This window comes from Chrysochloris asiatica, unplaced genomic scaffold, assembly GCF_000296735.1.
Source record: "Chrysochloris asiatica unplaced genomic scaffold, ChrAsi1.0 scaffold00128, whole genome shotgun sequence".
In the NCBI taxonomy this organism is placed as follows: domain Eukaryota; kingdom Metazoa; phylum Chordata; class Mammalia; order Afrosoricida; family Chrysochloridae; genus Chrysochloris; species Chrysochloris asiatica.
The window spans coordinates 8,520,653-8,542,848 of NW_006408646.1; the positions used below are offsets into that span (position 1 = coordinate 8,520,653).

The 22,196-nt window shown below is 47.9% G+C and overlaps 2 protein-coding genes across 5 annotated transcripts in view; one reads left to right on the top strand and one right to left on the bottom strand.

Moving 5' to 3' along the window:
- LIMK2 (LIM domain kinase 2) overlaps positions 1 to 6,586 on the top strand; it is a 98,411-nt gene extending 91,825 nt beyond the window's left edge. Inside the window, exon 16 of one of the 4 annotated variants that reach the window (XM_006869267.1) lies at positions 6,165 to 6,520. In XM_006869267.1, the coding sequence (XP_006869329.1) occupies positions 6,165 to 6,309 (145 nt within the window). In that variant the 3' untranslated portion in view covers positions 6,310 to 6,520. Of the gene's footprint in view, positions 1 to 6,164 lie in introns of all 4 variants that reach the window. The other 3 variants (XM_006869269.1, XM_006869268.1, XM_006869270.1) reach the window with 3 other exon arrangements.
- A 3,343-nt stretch (positions 6,587 to 9,929) lies between these two features.
- Positions 9,930 to 19,208, bottom strand: PIK3IP1 (phosphoinositide-3-kinase interacting protein 1). Its single transcript, XM_006869271.1, has 6 exons — positions 19,139 to 19,208; positions 18,215 to 18,328; positions 18,015 to 18,134; positions 17,118 to 17,321; positions 16,938 to 17,016; positions 9,930 to 10,134 (listed from the first exon to the last, which is right to left on the bottom strand). The coding sequence occupies exons 1-6, from the start codon at positions 19,206 to 19,208 to the stop codon at positions 9,930 to 9,932; spliced, it is 792 nt and encodes a 263-aa protein (XP_006869333.1).
- Positions 19,209 to 22,196: the final 2,988 nt, after the last annotated feature.

The window sequence follows — 22,196 nt, forward strand, 5'->3', positions numbered from 1 at the left end:
GTTGTGCATATATCATTATTTACCTCTGTCTCACTTAGCCCATTGAGACCTGTCTAATTGTTCTATCTGCTTTGTTCTTCCATTCCCCTCTTCCTACTTGTATATTGCCCCCTCCCTATCACCCAAACCATCCTGTGTCTAATCCCTTCCCTGTGCTCCACCTTCCCCTCCCTCCCCTCACCCACCCCCAACATCCCAATAATCAACAAAGAATCCCCCTCCACCCCCCTTTAATATGGGTTCTTTCCCTTAGTCTTTTACAGTAGCCACCCCCACTTTTACATAGTTGGAATTCCAGAAGAGATAGAAATGTTGTATTTTATCTTGCGTTTTTCATGTTACTACCCAGTATTCCTATAGTACATGCACATCATGTAGACATTCCAGTTTACCGAAATGAGTGAATATTACAGTGGTCATTTGTGTGCAGCTAGCTAATCTCTCCTTTAAGGAAATCTTTTAAAAATTGCCTCTGTTCTCTCAGGTTATAGTCTTTGTTATTACCAAAGTTACCCCAGGCCTCTCCAAATTTTTGCAGTAGAAAATGACAATCTTAATATGTTTTCTTTTCTTTCTATCAAAAGTTATGTTTCTTTTATAAAATAAGCTCAAACATTACCAAACTATAGAGCCTAAGAAGGATACATCTGTAATTTCCCTCAACTCTGCTCTTACCTCTCCAACTCTACCCTCAAGACAGCCACTTGGCACATAATCCTTGCTGGTGAAAGGCTGTAAAAATGCCTTGCAGGCACCAGACCTCATCTAACTTCACAAGTGAAGAGAAGAATCATCAGTATCAGCAGTCCAGGGTGACTATGTATGGTGGAGGTCAGACAACGCTTCCTCCAACCTTTTTACCAACTCTGACACCAGCTGTCCATCCCACTTCACTCTCGACTCCGCTGCATTCAGAGTTTGTTGCAGTGCCCATACATACTCAGACAGTGCTCAGGACTGTGAGACTTAATAGGGAAACAAAGGGTTACAATTCAAGATCAGAAATGACTCGGGATACAGTTCTCAGTCAGGATGGTTTCTCCATCATGCTAGCAGGCAGGCAGGCCTCTCTCTCTGGCCTCTGACCTGCTCAGGGAAGCTCTTTAGTTATGCCAGTAAGTACCCAAAGCATCCCACTTCACCAGTAAGCCTTGGCCCAAACACACTTGGCTCTCTGCCACTCTGAGAGTTGACATACCCAGTGTAGCCACTTCCTGATGGTCTCCTAGGTTCCTGTCATCTCTTGCTGGCTCCCATGTTACAGCACTCCTTAGGGTCTCATTCAGGGACCCCAGGTCCAAATGACATGATCCACTCCTGACTCTTCTTTCTTGGTAGTAGTGAGATTCCCTCCTCTAGTCTGGGATTGGCTCTCTTTTAAGTATAATCCAAAAACAGTTGCTCGTTAGGGTTTCTGAGACTATATATCTTCATGGGAGCAGACAACCTCATCTTTCTCTCACAGAACTACTGATGAGTTTGAACTGCCAGCTTTGCCACCAAGACTCCTTTTAATAAGCATGTTGTCGTTGTTGTTGTTAGGTGCCATTGAGTCGGCACCAACTCATAGCAACCTTATGCACAGCAGAGCAAAACACTGCCCAATCCTGGGCCAGTCTCACAATTGTTGCCACACTTGAGTCCATTGATGCTGCCACTTGGCCAATCCATCTTGCTGGGGGTCTTCCTCTTTTTCTCTGACCCTCCACCTTACCAAACATGATATCCTTCTCCAGCAACTGATCCCTCATGACAATATGTCTGAAATATGAGAGATGAAGTTTGGTCATTTTGTCCTCCAAGGAGCATTCTGGCTGCACTTCTTCCAAAACAGATCTATTGGTTCTTTTGGCAGCCCATGGCACTTTCAATATTCTCCCCCAACACCATAACTCAAAAGCATCAATTCTTCTACAGTCTTCCTTATTCACTGTCCAGCTTTCAAATGCATATGAGGTTATTGAAAATACCATGGCTTGGGTCAGGCACACCTTAGTCCTCAAGCTGACATCTTTGCTCGTCAGCACTTTAAAAAGGTCTGTGCAACAGATTTGCCTAATGCAATACGTCGTTTATTTCTTGACTGATGCTTCCGTGAGTATTGATAGTTGATCCAAGAAGAATGAAATCCTTGACAACTTCAGTCTTTTCTCTGTTGATAAGAATGTTGTTTATTGGTCCAGTGGTGAGGATTTTTGGTTTCTTTACATTGAGGTGTAATCCATACCGAAGGTTGTGCTCTTTGATCTTCATCAATAAATGTTTTTAGTCCTCTTCACTTTCAGCAAGCAAGGTTGTATCATCTGCATATCGCAGGTTGTTAATTAGTCTCCCTCCAATCCTAATGTCATATTTTTCTTCGATAACCCAGCTTCTCGGATTATTTGCTCAGCATACAGTTTGAATAAGTATGGTGAAAGAATACAATCTTGTTGGATACCTTTCTTAATTTTAAACCATTCAGTGTTCCCATGTTCTGTTCAAACAACTGCCTCTTGGTCCGTGTACAGATTCCTTATGAACACAATTCAGTGTCCGGAACACTCATACTTCACAATGTTGTCCATAGCTTGTCATGATCCATACAATCGAAAGCCTTTGCATAGTCAGTAAAGCACAGGTAAACATCTTTCTGATATTCTCTGGTTTCAGCCAAGGTCCATCATGTATCAGTAATGATATTCGTCATTCCACAGCCTCTTAAGAATCTGGCTTGAACCTCTGGAAGTTCTCTGTCAATGTATGCTTGCAGCCGTTTCTGTATTACTTGTAATAAAACTTTACTTGCATGGGATATCAAAGAGATTGTCCTATGATTTCCACATTCCATTGGGTCACCTCTCTTTGGAATGGGCACAGATACGGATCTCTTCCAATCAGTCAGCCAGATAGTTGTCTTCCAAAATTCTTGGCAGAGATGAGTAAGTGCCTCCTGTGCCTCCTCGCTTTCTTGAAAGATTTCAATTTTTATTCCATCATTTCCTGTGACTTGTTCTTTGCCAATTCCTTCAATGTACCCTGGACTTCCTCCTTCAGTATCATTGGCTCTTGATCATATGCTACCTCTTGAAATAGTTGAACATTAACCATTTCCTTTTGGTACAGTGACTCTGTGTATTCCTTCCATCTTCTCTTGATGCTTTCTGCATCAGTCAATAATTTGCCCAGAGAATCTTTCAGTAACGAAAGTCAAGGCTTGAATTTTTTCTTCAGTTCCCCCAGCTTGAGAAATGCTGAGCATGTTCTTTCCTTCTGGTTTTTTTATTCCAGATCTTTGCATGTTTTGTTGTGATATTTGGCATTATCTTCTCGAGCTGATCTTTGAAATTTTCTGTTCAGCTCTTGGACCTCCTCATTTCTTCTATTTGCTTTAGCATCTCTATGCTGGCTGGAGAGCAAGTTTCAGTGTCTCTTCTGACATCCATTTTGACCTTTTCCTTCTTAAGGACTTTTTGCTTTCTTCATGTATGATGTTCTTGATGTCATCCCACAACTCCTCTGATCTTTGGTCTTTAGTGTTTAATGTATCGAATCTGTTCTTCAAATGATCTCTAAATTCAGGTGGGATATATTCAAAGTCATATTTTGGCTCTCATAGACTTGTTTTCATTTTCTTCAGCTTCAGTTTGAATTTGCATATGAGTAATTGATGGTCTGTTTCACAGTCTGCCCCTGGCCTCGTTTTCACTGATGATATGGAGCTTTTCCATCGTCTCTTTCCGCAGATATAGTCAGTTTGGTTTCTATGTATTCCATCTGGCGAGGTCCATGTGTATAGTCGTCTCTTATGCTGTCTAAAGAAGGTATTTGAAATGAACAAATCATTGGTTTCGCAGAATTCTATCATGTGTTCTCCAGCATCATTTCTGTCACCAAGGCCATATTTTCTAACTACTGATCCTTCCTCTTTGCTCCCAACCTTTGCGTTCCAATCACCAGTAATGATCAATACATCTTGATTGCATGTTTGATCAATTTCAGACGGAAGAAGTTGGTAGAATTCTTCTATTTCATCCTTATTGGCTTTAGTGGTTGGTGCGTAAATTTAAATAATAGTGGTATTAACTGGGCTTCCCTGTAAGTGCATGGATATTGTCCTATCACAGACAGCATTGTAACTCATGACTGATCTGGATATGTTCTTTTTGATAATGAATGCAACACCATTCCTCTTCAATTTGTTATTTCCGGCATAATAAACCATGTAATCATTAGATTCAGAATGGCTAATACCAATCCATTTCAGCTCACTAATAGCTAAAATAACAGTTTATGCGTTCCATATCATTTTTCCAATTTTCCCAGATTCATACTTCATACAATCCATGTTCCGATTTTCAGTGGATGTTTACAGCTGTTTCTCTTCATTTTGAGTTGTGCCCCATCAGCAAATGAAAGTCCTGTGGGCTTTTCTCCCACAGGCTTTAATCCATTCCTGTCATCATGGTCAACTCTACTTTGAGGAGGCAGCTCTTCTCCAGTCACATTTTGAGTGCCTTCCAGCCTCAGGGGCTCATTTCCTGGCATTATATCTGACAGTGTTTTTGTGCCGTTCATAAGGTTTTCAGTGACTAAATATTCAGAAGTAGTTCGTCATTCCTTCTTCCTAGTCTGTCTTCGTCTGGAAGCTCATCTGAAACCTGTCCACCATGGGTGACCCTGCTGGTATTTAAAATACCGGTGGCATATCTTTCAGAATCACAGCCACTCACAAGCCACCACAGTACAACAAACTGACAGATGAGTGGTGGCTTCTAAGCATAGCAGATGGCAAAACTAACCAATCCCCTTCATTGGGGTGCCAGGCATCTTATTTGTATTATTTGTAAGCCATCCAGTCCCCATGGGCCATATTTGCATAGTTGCACCTGATCATTTGGTGGAAGGTACAAGACTGGTGAGAAAGGCCACATGAAAATGATTGTCACCCTGCAGAGGCTCAGTTCCTTGTTTCTTTATTGGTCATCAGTAACATCAGGTAAAAGAACGTGGAGAAAATGTGGAGCTACACAGTATATTTGTTTTCTAATACCCTTTCTCAGTCATTCTAACTGTATATCTTCAATTCATTCAAAAATATTTATTGAACCCCCACCATGTGTTAGATACTATTCTAAGAGTTTGAGCACAGTGAACAAAACAAAGATCCTTCCCTCATGCCACTGATATTTGGGCAAGGAGAGATAATAAATAATAGAATAAGTAAGTAAGTGCTATTAAATATTAGCCCATGACTGTCAAATCAATTCATGGGGAACCTAGAGGACAGTAGACAGCCCCATAGGGTTTCTAAGACTGCAGTCTTTATGAATGCCAAGTGTCTCATCTTTCTCCCACAGAGCAGCTGGTGAGCTCAAACCGCTGTTGACCTTGTAGTTGGTAGCTAAGCACTATAACCACTTTGCCATCAGGACTTTATTGAATATTGAAACCCTACCCACTGCCATCAAGTCGATTCTAGCTGATAGCAGCCTCTGTAGGGTTTCCAAGGCTGTAAATCTTTATGGGAGCAGAAAGCCTCACCTTTCTCCTATGGAACAGCCCAGTGCATAACCCACTACACCACCAGCTCTCAAGCCCAGGAAAGATTGTTTAGGGTGCTAGTTGCAGTTTTGAATGTGATGGTTGGAGTAGGGCCTCACTTGACACAGTGATATGCGATATGAAGGAGGGGGTTCAGAACAGCTAATCGGAGTCCACAGTAGTAAAGCGAGGTGTCTGCATTCTCCTTGGGAGAAGCTACCTCCTCTAGCAAATGCCCCTTCCCAGCAGATCCCGTGGTGTTGAAACAGGAAGTCTGAGAACTAGAGAGAATCTTTAAAATGTCACTTGGCCCAGTTCCACTTTTATGATGACATGGGAGAGTCTTCTTTTCTTCTGGACTTTTTTTTTTTTTCAGTAAGCTCTCAGCTGGAGGCATTCACTAAGCCAGCCGGCCTTCTGTGTTCCGCAAGTCTTTCCAGCAACCCAGTGAAGCAGCAGTGACCTATTATCCCCATTTCCCACAGAGACCCAGGTGATAGGACCTACCTGAACTCACAGCTATAGAGTCTGAGACACATTCCCACTTTGATCTGTCTGACCTTGAGGCCTAGTGCCTTCCCAGCCTCCCCATGGCCCCATCTCTTATCCCACCAGCCTCTAACTCACCCCTTTCTTTCCAGACCAGCATTCTCAAAACTGGAGGACTCCTTTGAGGCCCTGTCCTTATACCTGGGGGAGCTGGGCATCCCACTGCCAGCAGAGCTGGAGGAGCTGGACCACTCTGTGAGCATTCAGTATGGCCTGACTCGGGACTCGCCGCCCTAACCCCGGCCCAGCCCCCTGCAGAGGGGGGCGCTCCATGGCCAGCATTGCCCCTCTGCCCTATCCTATGGCTTCCTGTGGATTGACGGCTTGTTTGGAAGCAGCACAAGCCATCCTTACTACCTCCCCAGGAGGCGAGTGGTACAGCACCAGGGAAACCCATCTCCACAGACTTTGGAGCCTGGTTCCTGTCTCTCAACCCAACACTCGCCTGAAAGCTGTGAAGAAAAAAGCCTGGCCAGGAGGAATCTGTTACTTGGGACCACTTGGGAACTCCCTGGCAGAGGATTTCGACCTCCAGAGACTCCAGAGACTTGCTTACACTACTCAGCATGATGTGGACCTGCTGGGCAGGATCCACCAGGGAGATCCGTCGGGGAGACTACCTGTGGGCTCTAAGTCTGTCAAGCTGGTGCACAAAGACTTCAAGAGAGACTGTGGGCCATAGACACTAGCAGCCTGGTGGTGCTACAAGGGTGTGAACGGTGGTGGTGCGAACCCACCTTCCCCTTCAGGTCCTGCCTCCCCCAGGATAGAGTTGGAGGAATCGGGCTTTAAAGAGCCCCGTAGTTGCTTTGTGCTGGGCCTGGCCAAAAGTTGGGGAAGGACTGGTTTGTAGCCACCTCCCAGGGGTGACTCTGGCCAGCCTAGTAACCATATCCATGTGAGGAGAGCTTCCACCTCATGTTTTCTAACTGCAATACTGGAGATTGGCTGGGGCTTTCTAGGCAAAGGTCTTTTATGCTTACAGTAAGTAGTCATCCTCAGTCAAAAGGTCCTTTATGCTTACAGTAAGTAGTCATCCTCAGTCAAAAAGTCCTTTATGCTTATAGTAAGTAGTCATCCTCAGTCAAAGCCCAGAAGCTTTTCACCAGGCGTCCAGACGATTACCTAGAGCTAGATGAGCTCTGCAGGACACAGGAGCTTGTCACTGGCCCAAGGTCTCAGGCAGGAAAGTGAGAGGAGATGACATTCTCTTGGCCTTGGGTTAGCCACTACTCACCTTCCCGTATCTGGGGCTGGGAAGAGTGGTGGCAGAGCCCCAAAGCTGAGACTGAGGGACACAGCTGGGCCAGGTGGCTTCCATCACTCCGGTTCCTTGACCCAGCCTCTTGGGCACTGAGCAGCCCTGGGAGCATCCTCCACCTTGGCTTCCGGAATTCCAGGGGCTCCTCAAAACAACTAGATTAACCTCCTAAGTGTCTGCAAGCTTGCACCATTTTGAACCAATCGGGGTTGGGATTGGTGTGGCGGTTTATTTTGGGGGGTGGGAATGGGGGTGATCCAAGAGAGTGGTTGGTGTTAATAGTATTTTTATCTTGTTCTGGTGGGTGACATGTGAACTGTTGTACATAGATCTGATGAGTTGTGGGATCGGATATCTTTGGCCAGAGTTTACTTTGTCTATACTGTACATGTGAGTAGAGTGCAAACTTGCCATGGGGTTGAGCCCTGGACCCCCAGTAGCAGCCAAGGTTAGCATCGTGTGGCTGGTTGTGCCTCAGCTGTCCCAGCAAGTATGGGAGTGGTGGGCAGAGCTAAATTTATTTAGAAGACTAAATAAATTAAGCAGTTAATATAACTGATGATACTGAAGTGACTAGAGGAGGCTCAGCTCAAGAAGGTAAATGTGGGTCTGTGTACGCCAGGAAGGCAGGGCCTCCCTGCTTTTTCTAGAACAGCGCTGCCTTCACCCCATTGCAGAGAGTACTGTACTCCCAAGTCCCATCCCTCTCCTTGGGTGCACACACACTGCACCTGAGGTAAACTGCTCATAGGAGTAAGTCCAACCTGTGTCTGGGCTTGAGCAGAGTCCACCCTGGGTGTTCTAGAAGCTTCTATTCCTGAAGTCCTGCTTAAAGTCCAAAAAGAAGCCACCATGCAGGGCCCGTCCTCAGCCCAGTGAAGCCCAACCACTCCTCTCCCCACACATCATCTCTCCCTTGGCTGCTCCAGCCATGGACGGGACCAACAGGGCCATCCTTTACACGGTCTTTCCAGCAGCTTCACCTGAAGAGATTCCTGGGGAGGAGCCAGTCAGAACAGTCACCTGATTTAGGAGCCTGGGACAGAAGAGAGAGCCCAAGCCCACCGCACAGAAGCAGACAGGGTAGTTAGGGCAGTGCTCCTAAGGCATCACAAATGCACGGCAATGTGGAGTCTTTTTGTTTAGTTTTTAATTTATGTAAGTCAGATGCAGAGCAATCTCCTGTATGTCATATGCCGGTGTCAGAATGAGGTATATAAAATGTATACAGAGAAATGCTTTTTAAGAAAAGTAGAAACCAGTGATGTCCTCTTCTCCAGCATCACTATCACCAAGGGACTGCCCAGCGGGTAGTTCCCTCCACAGATGACTCTAAGGAATCACCTGCTAACAGGAATGGGCCTAGCTTGCCCTTCACTTCCACCTGACTGGAAGTGGAAGGGCATTGGAAAGGAAACTCTGGGGACACGCTGCTGAGGCCTGCAAGTTGGACAGGGTGTGGAAACCCTGTGGAGTCCCAGTCAGCAAGCTGGGTCCTCTCGGTCAGTAGTTCCCTCTGTCACCTTGGGCCAGGCACATTCTCAGGGAGGGCCCTATGTCCAAAAGGCTTGAAGAACCCTAGGTCCTTTCCAGTAGCTGTGACTTTTTTACAAGTTCAGGTGGCAACCCCAGTCCCTCAAAAGGCACTGGCCTAGAGGCCACACGGTCACCTATGAACTCAGGTGCCTGCCAGGGGCAGCCTGAAGCTCTTGACCACCTGGCTTAGTCTCCAGGCACACCTTTCAGAAGCAGCTCCCAGGGCTGCACAATGTAACTCCCATGGCTTAGTTAGCTGTTCTCTTACCCCTGGGAAACGAGGAGAGGTCAGAGTCCACCCCTGAAGAGACACTGTCTGGGGCTTCCTCTGCCCCTACAGTCTAAGGCAAGGAGTGGCACCTCCTCTACCCTGGTCCTAAGTGGAATGTTCAGTGTGGCTCTTCCCTTCCTTTCCTTTCCAAACAGGAAGAGTCCCTGGGCCTTAGTCTGACCCATGGCTGACAAGGCACATCACTGCCAGCAGGCTGGAGTACTCCCAACAGCCCCCAGCCTGGGTCTCGCTCCAGGTCCACAGCTCTGGCGTTTGTACAATCTTATTTCTAGTTCTCAGAGGTCAGTGGGGAGTTTCCTATCCCAAAGAGATGATTAAAAACTAAATACATTTTTTTAAAAGACCTCTCTTGACCTGCTTGACCAGAACTATGAATAACAGTGTGCACCACTCAAGCCCACAGCAAACAAATGGGAAGGCAGAGACTGGCTGTTTCAGATAATGAAATGCAGAGGAGCCTGGGAGTGTGTGTGTGGGGTGGTCCCTGTCCACCCCTGGTTTGGTTCTGGGGGCGGGGGTGTAAGCAATGTTTGGAAGCCTTTATCAACAGCACCCTCCACAAGCAAAACCTTGCTCCAAGGGACCTCCACAGCTCCGCCTCCAGCCCCAAGGCCATCCGCTTCTGTCTGCTGCTGGGTCTCACACAAAAAGAACGTGGAGGGAGGGTCTAACCACAACAAAAAGAGTGGATGCTCCCAGCTGTGGGAGGGCAGGCTGTCCTGCACCATAGTCTCATGGGCTCTGGTCACTGAGGCAGGGAACGGAAACTCAGGCCCCAGGAGTGCCGGCCTGGTCCATGAGGGGAGCGCTGCCCTCCTGAAGGTCGACTGGAGTCTGGCTGGCATGGACCACAACCATCTTCTCATCCACAATCTCACAGGTGGGGTTGGTAAAGGCAGACAAGGGCAGTGTGATTCGATGCATCTCCCTCTCACAGGCTTTCTGCTCGTGCTGTGTTTTTAAGTCCTTGGCCCTGTCAACAAAGAGGGAAACCTTCAGGCTACAAGCTCATCCGATAACCCTGACAGGCAGGGCTAGCCCATGCAATGGTCGTGGTCACAGAGAGTCAGGGCTCTAACCAAGGTCCAAGGTACTAGGTTTCCAGCCTGCTAGACTTCTGGTATGGCACTGTGGGTTAATGCGCTGGACTGCAAAGTCGGCTTCAACTCCAACGTTGGCAGTTCAAGCTCACCAGCTGCTCCTTAGAAACCCTATACAGGATTGCTATCGAAGCCACTTTAAAAAAAAAAAAAAAACCTACCTCAGACCAACAAGGCACTCCAGCACCTCTGGTCCCTACTTCCTCATCTCTACAGTGGGGAGGAAGCAGTATGATGCTCATACAGCTGCATTGAGGCTCAATCAAGGTAACATGAAGGAAAGAGGTTTTTAAAGTAAGACAGTTTTGTCCCCTGAGCCCAGGTCTTCAACAGACCCAGAGAATCAGCTCAGCTTCAGCCCTGACCAGACCATCTGTTCCCAAGGTGTGAGTCCAGGATGGAAACTAACCATCCCAACCCAGGCAAAAACAACTAAGGGTTGCTTAGGTCAAATGGAAACAATGAAACAATAACTGCGCTGTGGTGGTGGTGGTTATGTGCCATGGAGTCAATTATAGGGTTTCCAAGGCTATAAATCTTTCCCATGGAGCTGCTGGTAGTTTTGAACTGCTGACCATGAGATTAGCAGCCCGATTCGTAATCAGTACATTACCAGAGCTCCTTAACCATTCTGTAAGATCCCTGAGAGTTTTCACAGGCCTTTGTAGCCACAGGTGTTCAGTGACCCAACCAGGCCAGTGGTAACTTCCGTCTACTCTTGGGGAATGCTCACTCCATGCTAATATTCTCTCACTTTACAGATTTTCTTTATTGTCTGTGTTTTCCATATATTCATATTATTTCATTCTCAGCTCAACCATAGGAATTCAGTATCCGCACTCATTTCACAGACAAGGAAGTGGCCTGGAGAGGTTCAAGACAAGGTGGGTTCCAACCCAAGGCCACTGGGCTCCAGATGATCTCAAGAGAAATGCTGGCCCTATCAGGTTACCCACATGGAATGGTGGGACAGGGACTCTTCTGGCCCCACTGAGCCAGGCCCAGCCCCTATGCAGAGGAGAGGGCTTGGTGAGTACCCAGCTCATGACACACCAACCCCAGGGCCCAAGTCAGCATCCTCCAAAACCAGCAGAAGCAAGGAGGAAAACTTCCCAGGAGGGGCCCATCCCTGAGTGAAACACCACCGGCTTCAGTTCTCCAGGAGGACAAGACTGATCAATCACACTCCCATCATGATGTGCAGTGTGTAGTGACAGGCTGGAGACTGGAGACGAATATGGAGGTGGGGGGAGAGGGGCGAAGATGAGCAAGGAGTTTGCACTGGGGCCTCAGAAAGGACTTTAAATCAGCCAGTTCCCTTCACTGGTGTTTTAGCTATGTGACTGTGAGGTCAAATACTTAGCTCCTCTGAGCCTTGGTTTCCTCCTCTGTGAACAGAGGATAATATACACTCACAAATAAGATAATGAGTGGGTGATGATCTGCTCTACAACTTGACTCCTGACTCAGTAAAGCAACGTTCTCTTTATTTGGTTTCCCAAGGAAACTCCTACTGACCAGCTGAGACAAGTACTGTTTATGACCTCAGCAACCTTCCTTTCTTCATCTGTCAAATAATGGAATTGTGCTTGACCATCTCTAGAGCCCCTGGCACAATTCGCTTTCTCACTCTGAGCTCACAGGAGCCAAATTTATGAACCAGAGTCAGCCCCCGGGTGGCTTAGGGTCACTGAGTTCAGCCTCTTCCCTCCTTCTTATTAGCTTTTGTACTGGGTACCACCAACTCCCATTGCATGCCGAGGGGAGACTGGAAGGACACTGTCCATGTGGAGAGAGCTGGCCTGAGATTCGCTTCACCCTTGGGGACTGCCCATTGGGTACAGTTGCTGCCACATAGAAGAAAATGCCTGCCTCCATAATAAACCAAAATGCCAGGACTTTCAAGGGTGCCCTGTGGGGAGAAACTTGGGAGGAAGGGCTGGGTTTAATTTTACTAATGGAGTCCCCAAGCCTATTGGAAACCAAAAGTCAATTTACAAACGAAATGGAATGTATGAGCGTTTTTTTGCCAGTGTCTAAATTTCAAGATCCAAAGTGTTGGAGGAAGGGGGAAGGCAGGAAACTCCCTAAGTACCTACATCTTGTTGTTAAGTGTCGTTAAGTGTTAAGAGTGGTTCCAACCCACAGAAACAGTTTCTGAGGAGCAGCTGGTGAGCTTGAACCACCAACCTTGTAGATCAAACCAACTTTGCAGTTCAGTGCATTATTCCACAGCGCCACACCAGAACATACTTCCTACCTACTAAGATGCTGGGAAATGGCCTTGCTGTTCTCCAGGAGAGAGACCAACACAACACTGCATACAAGTGCTCTATATACACACCATCTCCTTTTACATCCACATCGACTGCAAGGTCACATCCCACTTTACAAATGAGGCTTTGGAGTCTGGCTCCAGCATGCTATTCTCAACTACCTTCTTCACCAAGCATCTGGTCAGATAATGGTCAGGCAACACTGTGCTGTCTTTAAGGGGTAGCCCCTTTGTACTAATTGGGGAGAACAGGGCTAAAAGTGCAGCTAAAGGTAAAGGAAGCAGGTGTTGGGGCCAGTCTGGAATAGTGTCATCCACTGAGCCGTCTCAAGCACCCCAGCCTTACATGCCACCCATTACCATGCCTGGGAAGCCTGGGGCAGCAGCAGCCACCCCAACTCCCCCCTGGAAACACAGGAGGGGTCCCAGGCCTGCTGCGCTGCCCACCAGGCAACCTCCCTCTCAATGCCTGCAGGGGCAATGGATGCAGTCTGGCAGCCAAGAAAGAACAAAGGGTTTATTCTCTGACTCAGCTCCTCTCCTAAGTGGGTGGAGTGGTGTCCACTTACAGTTTTCTCTTGCCTTTTTATCAGAAGAGCTCCCTCCAGAGCTAATGCAGACACTGCTCATGGGACAGGGGCAGGGAATTGCTGCTCTGTTAAAGACTGGCCATCTAAGCCTGTGGCCTAGACAACTGGGACAAAGACCCCACTAGGCTGAGCCCTTCCTCCCTTGAGAGGAAGCCTGGGGCCTGCCCATCCTTCCCAGGTCCCAGCCAGGAGAAAGCCTCATCCATTTGCCTCAGTATTATGGCCTTTGGCAGAGTGGGAAGCCTGCGGTAATTCTACCCATGACTATAGCTAGGTCAGGAACAGGAGCCAGACTGGCCACAGGGACCAGGTGCAGATGGCACCGGGACCTGCCTCTGACTTCCTCCTGCCAGGGAGATGGAGGCCCCGCAGACTTCCCTCAAGCAACACAAGTTTCTTCCAATTATTATGTAACCTGTCAGAAGCAGTGCTGTCCTACCCTGCTAGGCAGGAAAAGCCCCCCAGACTAATTATATGCCTTAGGCTGTCAAATTTCATCCAGCACACTTAAGTGCTATCTGGTAGGATCTTTACTAGAGATGAGAAAGAAGCAGCACAGATTAAATCATTTGAGAAGCAAACAGCAGAGCTGGCATTTAAACCTCAGAATGCCTGTCCCATCAGGCAGGTATACCTTTTTAGGATCTAATAGGTCTGGGAGTGGAGCACAGTGACTCCATGGAACAAGCACTAGACTGCAAAACACGGTTAGCGGTTTAAACCCACCAGCTGCTCTGTAGGGAAAAGATGAGACTTTTTGCTCCTACACAGATGTAAACACCTCAGAAACACTATACAGGGTTGCTATGAGTTGAAAGTGAATCAACAGCACTTAACAACAGGGCTGGGAGAATCATCATAGCCGCCCCTCACCCCTGCCACTGCACTCCTTTACAGATAAGGAAACTGAGAAGGAAAATGACTTGTCCAGGGTCATACCCAGGACTGGTGCCAGTTTAGGATCTAGAACGTGGTTCTTTTGACTTCTAACCCTAGCTTGTTTCCTATCTTTCTTTTTATTAATTTTAAGTTTCTATCTTTCCTACTTGGCAATTCAAAGCAAATTGATTTGCAGTTACTGCACCTCATTGAACTTTTGAAGATGTCTTGGGCATCGCTTACTCACTGTAACTTGGACATAGCTGCTCCCTGTGAATTGGTGTGACATGTTCTTTCTAGAGTGGGCGTGAGCATGCACTGGGTGGGGTCTTGTTATTAGGGAAGCACACAGTAAATGGTGACTGCTGTTGTAAAAATCATTTGTCCTGCTGTTCACATTTAATCCTCATGATAATCAAGGAGGGCATGGGTAGAGGTGGAGGAGGTGTCACCACATCTAACAGATAAGAAACGGAAGTTCACACCTGCCCTGCAAGGGACCACTTTTAAAGGTTCTGGATAGAGTGGGAGAAAATGTAGAACTAAACTCAAAATAAAAACAAGCAAACAAAACAGGCTGACTGGTCAGATAGAAACTTTTGGAACCCGAGACCTTGGTCACCCTTCAGTTCTGGAACTGAACTCACCCACGTGGCTCAATTTTCAGCCAAGCAATTGATATGTATATAGGGGAGACAACAACACTAGTGAGGTACACACACACCATGGACTGGTCAACCATTCGAGATGGCATGTGATAGGTGGCACCACATTGAGCTGAAACAAAGGGATCTGTTGACTGTAAAACCAATGATCTGTTCAGTAACCTACACTCTATTCAAAATGAACAGTAAGAAGATATATATAGAGAGAGAAACTGAGGTTCAGAGGAGGGATAACACTTGCACTCAGCTTCCAGCTTTTTGCAGGACACTTGTTTTCTGCTTTGGGAGAGAAACAGTTCAAACCTGCCTGGCACGTGGGAGCTGAGAGCTTGTCTCCAGCCCACATGCGATTTCCTGTTGTACACTGTGTTCTCAGAGCACTTTTGTTGAAGAAAGGGGTGGTCCCAGGGTTAGTGACAGGGAGTTGGCTGACTGAGTGCCTTGCCCAAAGTTTACAGGAAAGCCACACTGAAGCCTCAGGGTTGTCCCATGACTGCCTAAAAGACCAAATCTAGAAGGAAAATGTCTGGTTTCCTCCCTGGGCACCAGAACTGAATTCGGAGTGCAGTCATTTCCAAGCACCTGGAGGCCTGGAAACTGTCACAAGCTGGGATAGCCGGATGCTGTCCACAGCCTAGCAAGGAGGCAACAACATTTGAAGGGATACACTCAGCCATGTGACCATGAATTGTAAGGCCAAGGCCACCATCTCATTCCTCTCAGTCTCTAAAACAGTAAAGGAAATGAGAAAGTAAGTATGTCTGGACCTGTCATATCAGCCATACTTCTGGGTGACAACCATGCACAGGGGTCAGGAAAGCCTCTCAGTCTGGTCACTTCCCCTCTCTAGACCTCTGCTTCCTGCATCAGAGAAAACCAAAGAAGGTCTGGGGCTCAGCAAGCACTCATCCAGCACCCACATTTTTGAGGAAAGAGCAGATACTGTTGGTAATGTGTCCATCAACATGCCCAGCTATCAAAGGCCTCTACCCCACACCAGTACTTGTTGTTGTAACTGTTGTGTGCTGTCGAGTCAGTTCTGACACACAGCAACCAAGAATGGCTGGCGGGGTTTGAACTGCTTATCCTGAAGTTACCAGTCTAATGCTTATCCCACAGAGGCACACCAGGGCCCATATCAGTACTCAGAACTAGGAAATAAGAGAAACTCACCCAAGGTCACATAACTAGCTAATATGTGGCAGAACCAGGAAATGAGGTCTACCAAATGCTAGGTGGGACCTTTGGCAAATATTTCTTCATTTCAGGTTTCCTCATCCTTAAACTGGGGACAGTGAGTGAAATCATGCAAAGTGTGCACAGCTAATCCAGCACATGGTAAAGAAAATAAGAATGACTAATATTATTATTCAGCACTGCCCCTTTTCCATCTGTAAAACCCAAGATTAACTATATCACTGCTGAGCGCCCAGGGCCAGCTCTGACACACTAGGTCTATACGATGCTGGAGTATGGGCTCAGACGTGGTCCTCACCACAGACACACAGGGCTGGGAGTCAAACCCTCAGATTCTGCCCAAATTCAGCCAGTACTGTCAAAATGAATGCCACTCTGGCCTGCCATGATGCACCTGTCACTTTGAGGTTCTGGGAGCCTTTTCTACACAGTGTCCTGGGGTCTTTTCAAAATAGCATTCCTCCTCCCTGGGTCCCAGCCACAGGTCACACCCTAGTGCCTCAGGGAGCTTTCTCATCTGTGATGAGGACTGACAAAGTGAGTCACACCCTCTATTCTCTGACTCTATCCGCCTGGACCAGAAGAGATCCCACTTCAGGAAATTCAAGCCCCAACTACAGAAAGGGTGGCTGGGGACACAGAATTTTAAAACTCACAGAAAGAATTTAGTCTCATGGTTGCTGCAATGAGTACCCAGCCTGCATTCTGCACAGCCACGCACTTCCATAGATTAAACGATGGGGAAACTGGTATTAAAAGAGCTGGGCTTAAACCAGATTCAGCAGCTCCCAGGCAGTGTGACCATGGGCAAGTCACTTCGCCTCTCTGACAACAACTTCCTGATCCACAATATGAAAAACTAGAACCCCAACTTCATAAGGCTTTGGGTGAGGAGTAAAGGCACCAAAGGAACATTTTTATCCAACCACCTAGTGAAAACCAGAACTATATGGTAACACTTGTCCATCATCTTGCTTCTGTTTTTTGTAAGAATGCCTCAGAGGAGGTTGATCTAACTTTGTGTACCTTCCCCTCTCCTCCTCTCAAGAGAACCCAAAAGGGAAGCTGACCTCTTGTAAGTGTAGCCCAAGACGATGCCACCTCCAATGGCAATGATGATCACCATCATTGTAATGCCCAGCACGTAGCCTGCCAAGGAGAAGACACAGTCCTATTAGCTACATTCTGGACCCATCAGCAAATGATACCACTTGATGGATCCAACAAGGACAGGGGTGAGGCAGTCATACCCAGGGTCCCCAGGTCCTTCTTTTCCTTGGAGTTCATGCGCACGCGCTGGCTGATCCCAATCACAGGCTGCACAGCTGCTGCCTCGCTGTGCGCAGGTAGGGCGTTAGCAGGGGGGAACGCCTGCACGTCATCTTCCTGGGGCACCTCAGGGGCCTCCTCCACCCTTTCTGTTACAGCAGTTGGTGGAACTTGGGACGGTGTCTCTGGGGGTGAGGTGGGAAAGAACTCTCATCAGAGACTGTCCTGAGTTAATTTCACAGCTGAACTCCTAGATGATAGGCCAGGCCTGAGAAATGACAAGCTCAGCCCAGTGCCAACTTTCCCAGGGGACGTTCCTTGGGACAGCTTATTCATTGAGCTCATGCTCTGTGCCAAGCCCAGCGTTATTCTATTTAATTCTGATGCCTCAGGAACATCAAATGTGAGCTGTGGAGTCAAACGCGGTCCCTGCTTTAAAGCCTGGGAGCTCCCCAACAGCTTCTTCCTAGGAGGGGTTGAGAGCATAGTGCCCGAGGCACACAGCACATGCTCCTTACACGGGCAATAAAAGCCGAGGGGATCACGCGGGGCCAGGGGCCTGGGAGCGGTCCGAGGGTCGCCCAAGGCGGCGCGCGAGGCGGGGAACGAGTGGCCGTGGGTGGGGCCCCGCCTCCTTCGGTTGTTTACAAGGCGCTCGCGGAGGATGAGCTCACTCAGAGTGGCGGCGACGGCCAATAGGCTTCCGGCCCCACTGCCTGGAGACAACACTGGCCAATCGGCGAGCGCAGGGGGGGGCGGGGCCGGGCGGGGCCGGGCGGGGCCGATCGGCATCGCGCGGCCGCACGTGCGCTTCGTACGCAATGGCCGCTCCCAGGCGGGCTGGGTTGGAGGGGTTTGCGTTGCTGGCACCCGGGTACCTGGGCAGCTCAGGTCCTCGCACGGCCGCTTCTCTGGGGCGCCGGCCTCGCCGTTGACGTAGCACCAGGGCCCGCGTGGGTCGTGGTCGGGATTCCGGCAGTAGTTGTGGTCGCCGGTGCCTAGGAGGGGAGAGAAAGGCGCCGTGGTCTTGGGGACCCGGGCCGCGCCGCCGCCCCCCGCCGGTCTGGGCGACACTCACCTGCCTTGGGGGCCGACGAGCCGCTCTGCGCGTGCAGCCAGTTGAGGCAGCGGAGGCCCGGCGCAGGGGAGGGCTGGTCCGCACGATACAGGTGGCCGTTGTCCCAGAAGCAGCCTGTGAGGAAGTGGAGTCCTGGGCGCAGAGTCGGACCGAGTTCCCCTCCCATCGCCGAGACCCACTGCCTCCAGCGCCCCAAGCTGGTGCCTAGCCCGCAGGCAGCGCGCCGGGAACGTGTGTGTCTGTGTGTGTGTGTCAGTCTGTCTCTGTGCAGTGTGCATGCCAGTGTGTCCGTCTATGCCTGTGTGTAACATGTGTCAGTGTATATCTCTGTGTGTATGTCAGTTTGTGCGTATCACAGGCGGAAAAGCGCTGCAGAAACGCAGAAGAGGTAGTCACTCTGAACTTGCGGCCACTTCGGGGAGGCTGGGGGCCCTCTGTGGTGTGCTGTAATGTCTGTGTTACATAAACAGTCGAGCCCCTCTGCCGGGTCCCCTGGCAGCATGCCCTCCAGGTGAATTCGGGCTAACGGGGCCAGAACATCATCAGAGGGAACCAGCTCAGCGCCTCTTGGACGTGGCTCCAGATCCCCAGTGTCCGCTGCCCAAGCGCCCCAGGAGGCTGGGCTCGGCCACATCTTGTAAAAGTCCCAGACAGTACCAGGCGCTGGGAGTGGGCAAGAGGAACCCCCAAACTACATCAACTTAAGAGCCCCCTGCAAGCAAAGGGAAAGAGAAAGTGGCTAGTTGCCTTTGTTCTTAAAGACCAAAGATGGAGCTGCCAGCCCCTGCTGGAGAGAGGCAAGGGCATACCTAGGTTTTTCCCAGCTGAGATCTCCCGTTCCTGCCATCGCCTGTCTAGCCCTCCCATCCACTTTCCCCGCTCAGCTTCCTTCAGCTGCTGCAGAAAGGAGAGCTTCTGTCTCACCTCCAGCGCCATAGACTTGGACTAAGAACATGCTGCTGACAAGGACCGTTTGCACACAGGCCAGCAGCATCCTCGCCTCAGGTGTCTTGCAGGTGGATGAACAACCAGTGTCCAAAGTGCAGACGAACAGGATGCCTGCTGCCTCGTGTCCCCGCCTCGCAGGCTGACCTGCCCCGCTGTGCGCTTCTGGTAAACAGCCTCTCTTTAGAACTGGGAGCTTCCTAAGCGCACCGCGAGGTGTTTTCAGCAGCAAGGCGCCCCCTGGGTCCTAAGCTCCCGTATCTACAAGGTCGTTGACCCGGTGCCCAGAGAGGAAGCCAGCCAATCGTGACTGAACAGCGGCGGACCCGTTTGAAACCTGCAGAGCTTGTTATCTCTTCTACCATCTGTGTGAGTACAGAAATAATAGTTCCAATAAGAGGCATTATGGCAGCAAAAGCAGCTTAGAGGAGGAAATGCTCAGCTACACAGCCAGGAGGTCAGGGTGAGGAAGGATGGAAGAAACTTGATTCTCAGGGGGGAAATAAAAAAAATATGCGGGACTTTATGGTTCATAGTGAGCCGTGGTGCCACAATGGGTTTACCATTGGACTGCAAACCGAAAGGTGGGCAGTTCAAACCTATCAGCTCCAGGGGAAAAAGATGTAGCAGTGGTCTTCCATAAAGATTTAAACCTTATGGGAGGCGTTCTATTCGGTCATACAATGTCAGAGTTGGAATCCACTCAGTGGCAGCATGTTTGGTTTGGTGTTTTATGGATTATGCTGTTTGTGAACACAGATGGTTTTGGTTTTTGTTGTTGGTTTTGTTTTGTTTTTAAGCAGTGTAACTGCCAGGGTCAGATCAGTTGCATTCTTTTCATTTGGAAGTTGGAGTCTGGGGTGTCATACATTGTAGGAATAAAGAAATCTCTTTAGTTGAAAGTCTGTGTAACATACACATTGGGACATTTGCTCAGCTCTAGTGTAATACTCTGTTCTTTCTGTTGTTGTTTAGTGCCTTTGAATGGGTTCCAACTCATAGCGACCCTGTATGGAGTTTCCAAGGAGTGGCTGCTGAGCTTGAACCACTGACCTTGTGCTTCAAACCAACCTTAAAGTCCAGTGCATTAACCTTCAGCGTCACACCAGGACTGTTCTTTCTACCAGCCCTGAATTCATATGGAGGAAGTTAAATGTTTACTTTATCCTAGGAAATCCATTTGCAGTGATTGATATCCATCCTTAAACCTCGTCATATGCCAGGGGACTTTTGGAGTTGGGCAAAAGGGTCTCTTCCTCTGTGGCTGACAGTTTAAATTCTCAGTTGAGCCATAGAGCAGAGTGATTCACCAAGACTATCTTGTGACTCAGGAAACTCCCAAAATAGAAATGGAGACTCTGTTTCAATCTGTGGACTTACATTTTGCAGAATGATTTAGGGAGAGAGAGAGAGAAAAAAAAAAATCTTGGCTAAAAACGCCTTGACTAAACAAGCTTTATCAAGGAAGAAAACAAAAGCAGTCCAACCAACCTGGAATGAATTTGAACTTGCTGCTTCAATCAGATTTCAGACATGGAAAGAGCAGAGAGAGACAGTGGAAAGTTCATCTTTTAAATTGTTTGCAGGATTCCTTCAATCCATTTAATAAGGTATGTTGCACCTTATGCCGTCAGTCTCCTGTTGCCCCGCACAAACTTCTGATCCTCCAACTCCTGAGTTGCTTGATGCTAGGACTCACACTGTGGATGGAGTCTGTAAATTTATACATACCTACAGATTAAGTGGCTGGTGTGATGCTATAGAATAAGCACTGGATTGGTAACCACAAGATTGGCAGTTCAAACCTACCAGCCGCTCGAGGAAACCCTATACAGGGTGGCTACAGGTCAGAACCTATTTGACAACACAGTAGCAGATATGCCAAAATGTAAATTTAACAATTTAAATTTACCGTAAGATTCTATAGCTTCGTATGACAGTGAGTAAGGAAGACGTAGAATTGATGCTTTTGAGTTATGGTGTTAGAGAAGAATTTTAAAAGTACCATAGACTGCTAGATGAACAAACAAATCTGGGTAGGAATAAGTATAGCCAGAACGTTCCTTAAAAGCCGGGAAGGCGAGACTTCAGACATTATCAGGAGGGACCATTCCCTCATGCTTGGTAAAGTGGAGGGTCAGTGAAACAGGAAGACCCCCCAACAAGATAACGAGATAGACTGGCACAGTGGCTGCAGCAATGGGCTCAAGCTTACCTAAAATTATGAGGATGACACAAGACTGGGTGGTGTTTCATTCTGTTGTGCATGAGGTCATTATGAGTTGGAACAAATTCAAGAACAACTACATAATATTCAGTCTTTCAACACTGACTCTCACAAATAGTTTTGAGAACATACTACAAGCCAGATAAAGTTCTAGCTGCTGTGAATGCATCAGTGCCTTCAAAGAGCTTATATTCTAGTGGTAACTATGGTGTTTTACTTGCTGAAGAAAGCTTTCACTATTTTCAGGGCATCAATAGGATATTTCTGTAGGGGAAAAGCTGAAGAGGACGGGTTCTGGGCACAATTTCCCTTGAGAATCCCATATTCTTATGCCATTGCAAGGTGTATATGACATGAATTTTGTTTCATTCTATAAAATATTTAGTGGTGGTGGTTGTGTGCCATTGAGTCAGTTCTGACCCTGCATAGGGTTTCTGAGGCTGCAAATCTTTATAGGAGCAGAAAGCGTCATCTTTATCCCGAGGAGCAATGGTAGATTCAAACTGCTGACCTTATGATTAGCAGCCCAACTCATAGCACACTATGTTACCAGGGCTCTTTATAAAATATATGTTATTGTTGTTACTATTAAGTGCCTACTCTTGAGAAAATCCTAGTGCCATTTTTAATTTCAGAATGGCAGGGAGTTCTTTGGTGTTCAACCCTCAGCACCTAATCTATTACTTTTACATAAAGTGAATGCTTAGTTCTGGTTGTCTGAAGAAGTGCCCTTCCTTAGACTCAGGGAAACTTCTCCTGGATTATAATACACTTGTCCCTTTTATTATAATTGTGATATGCTCTCCCCAG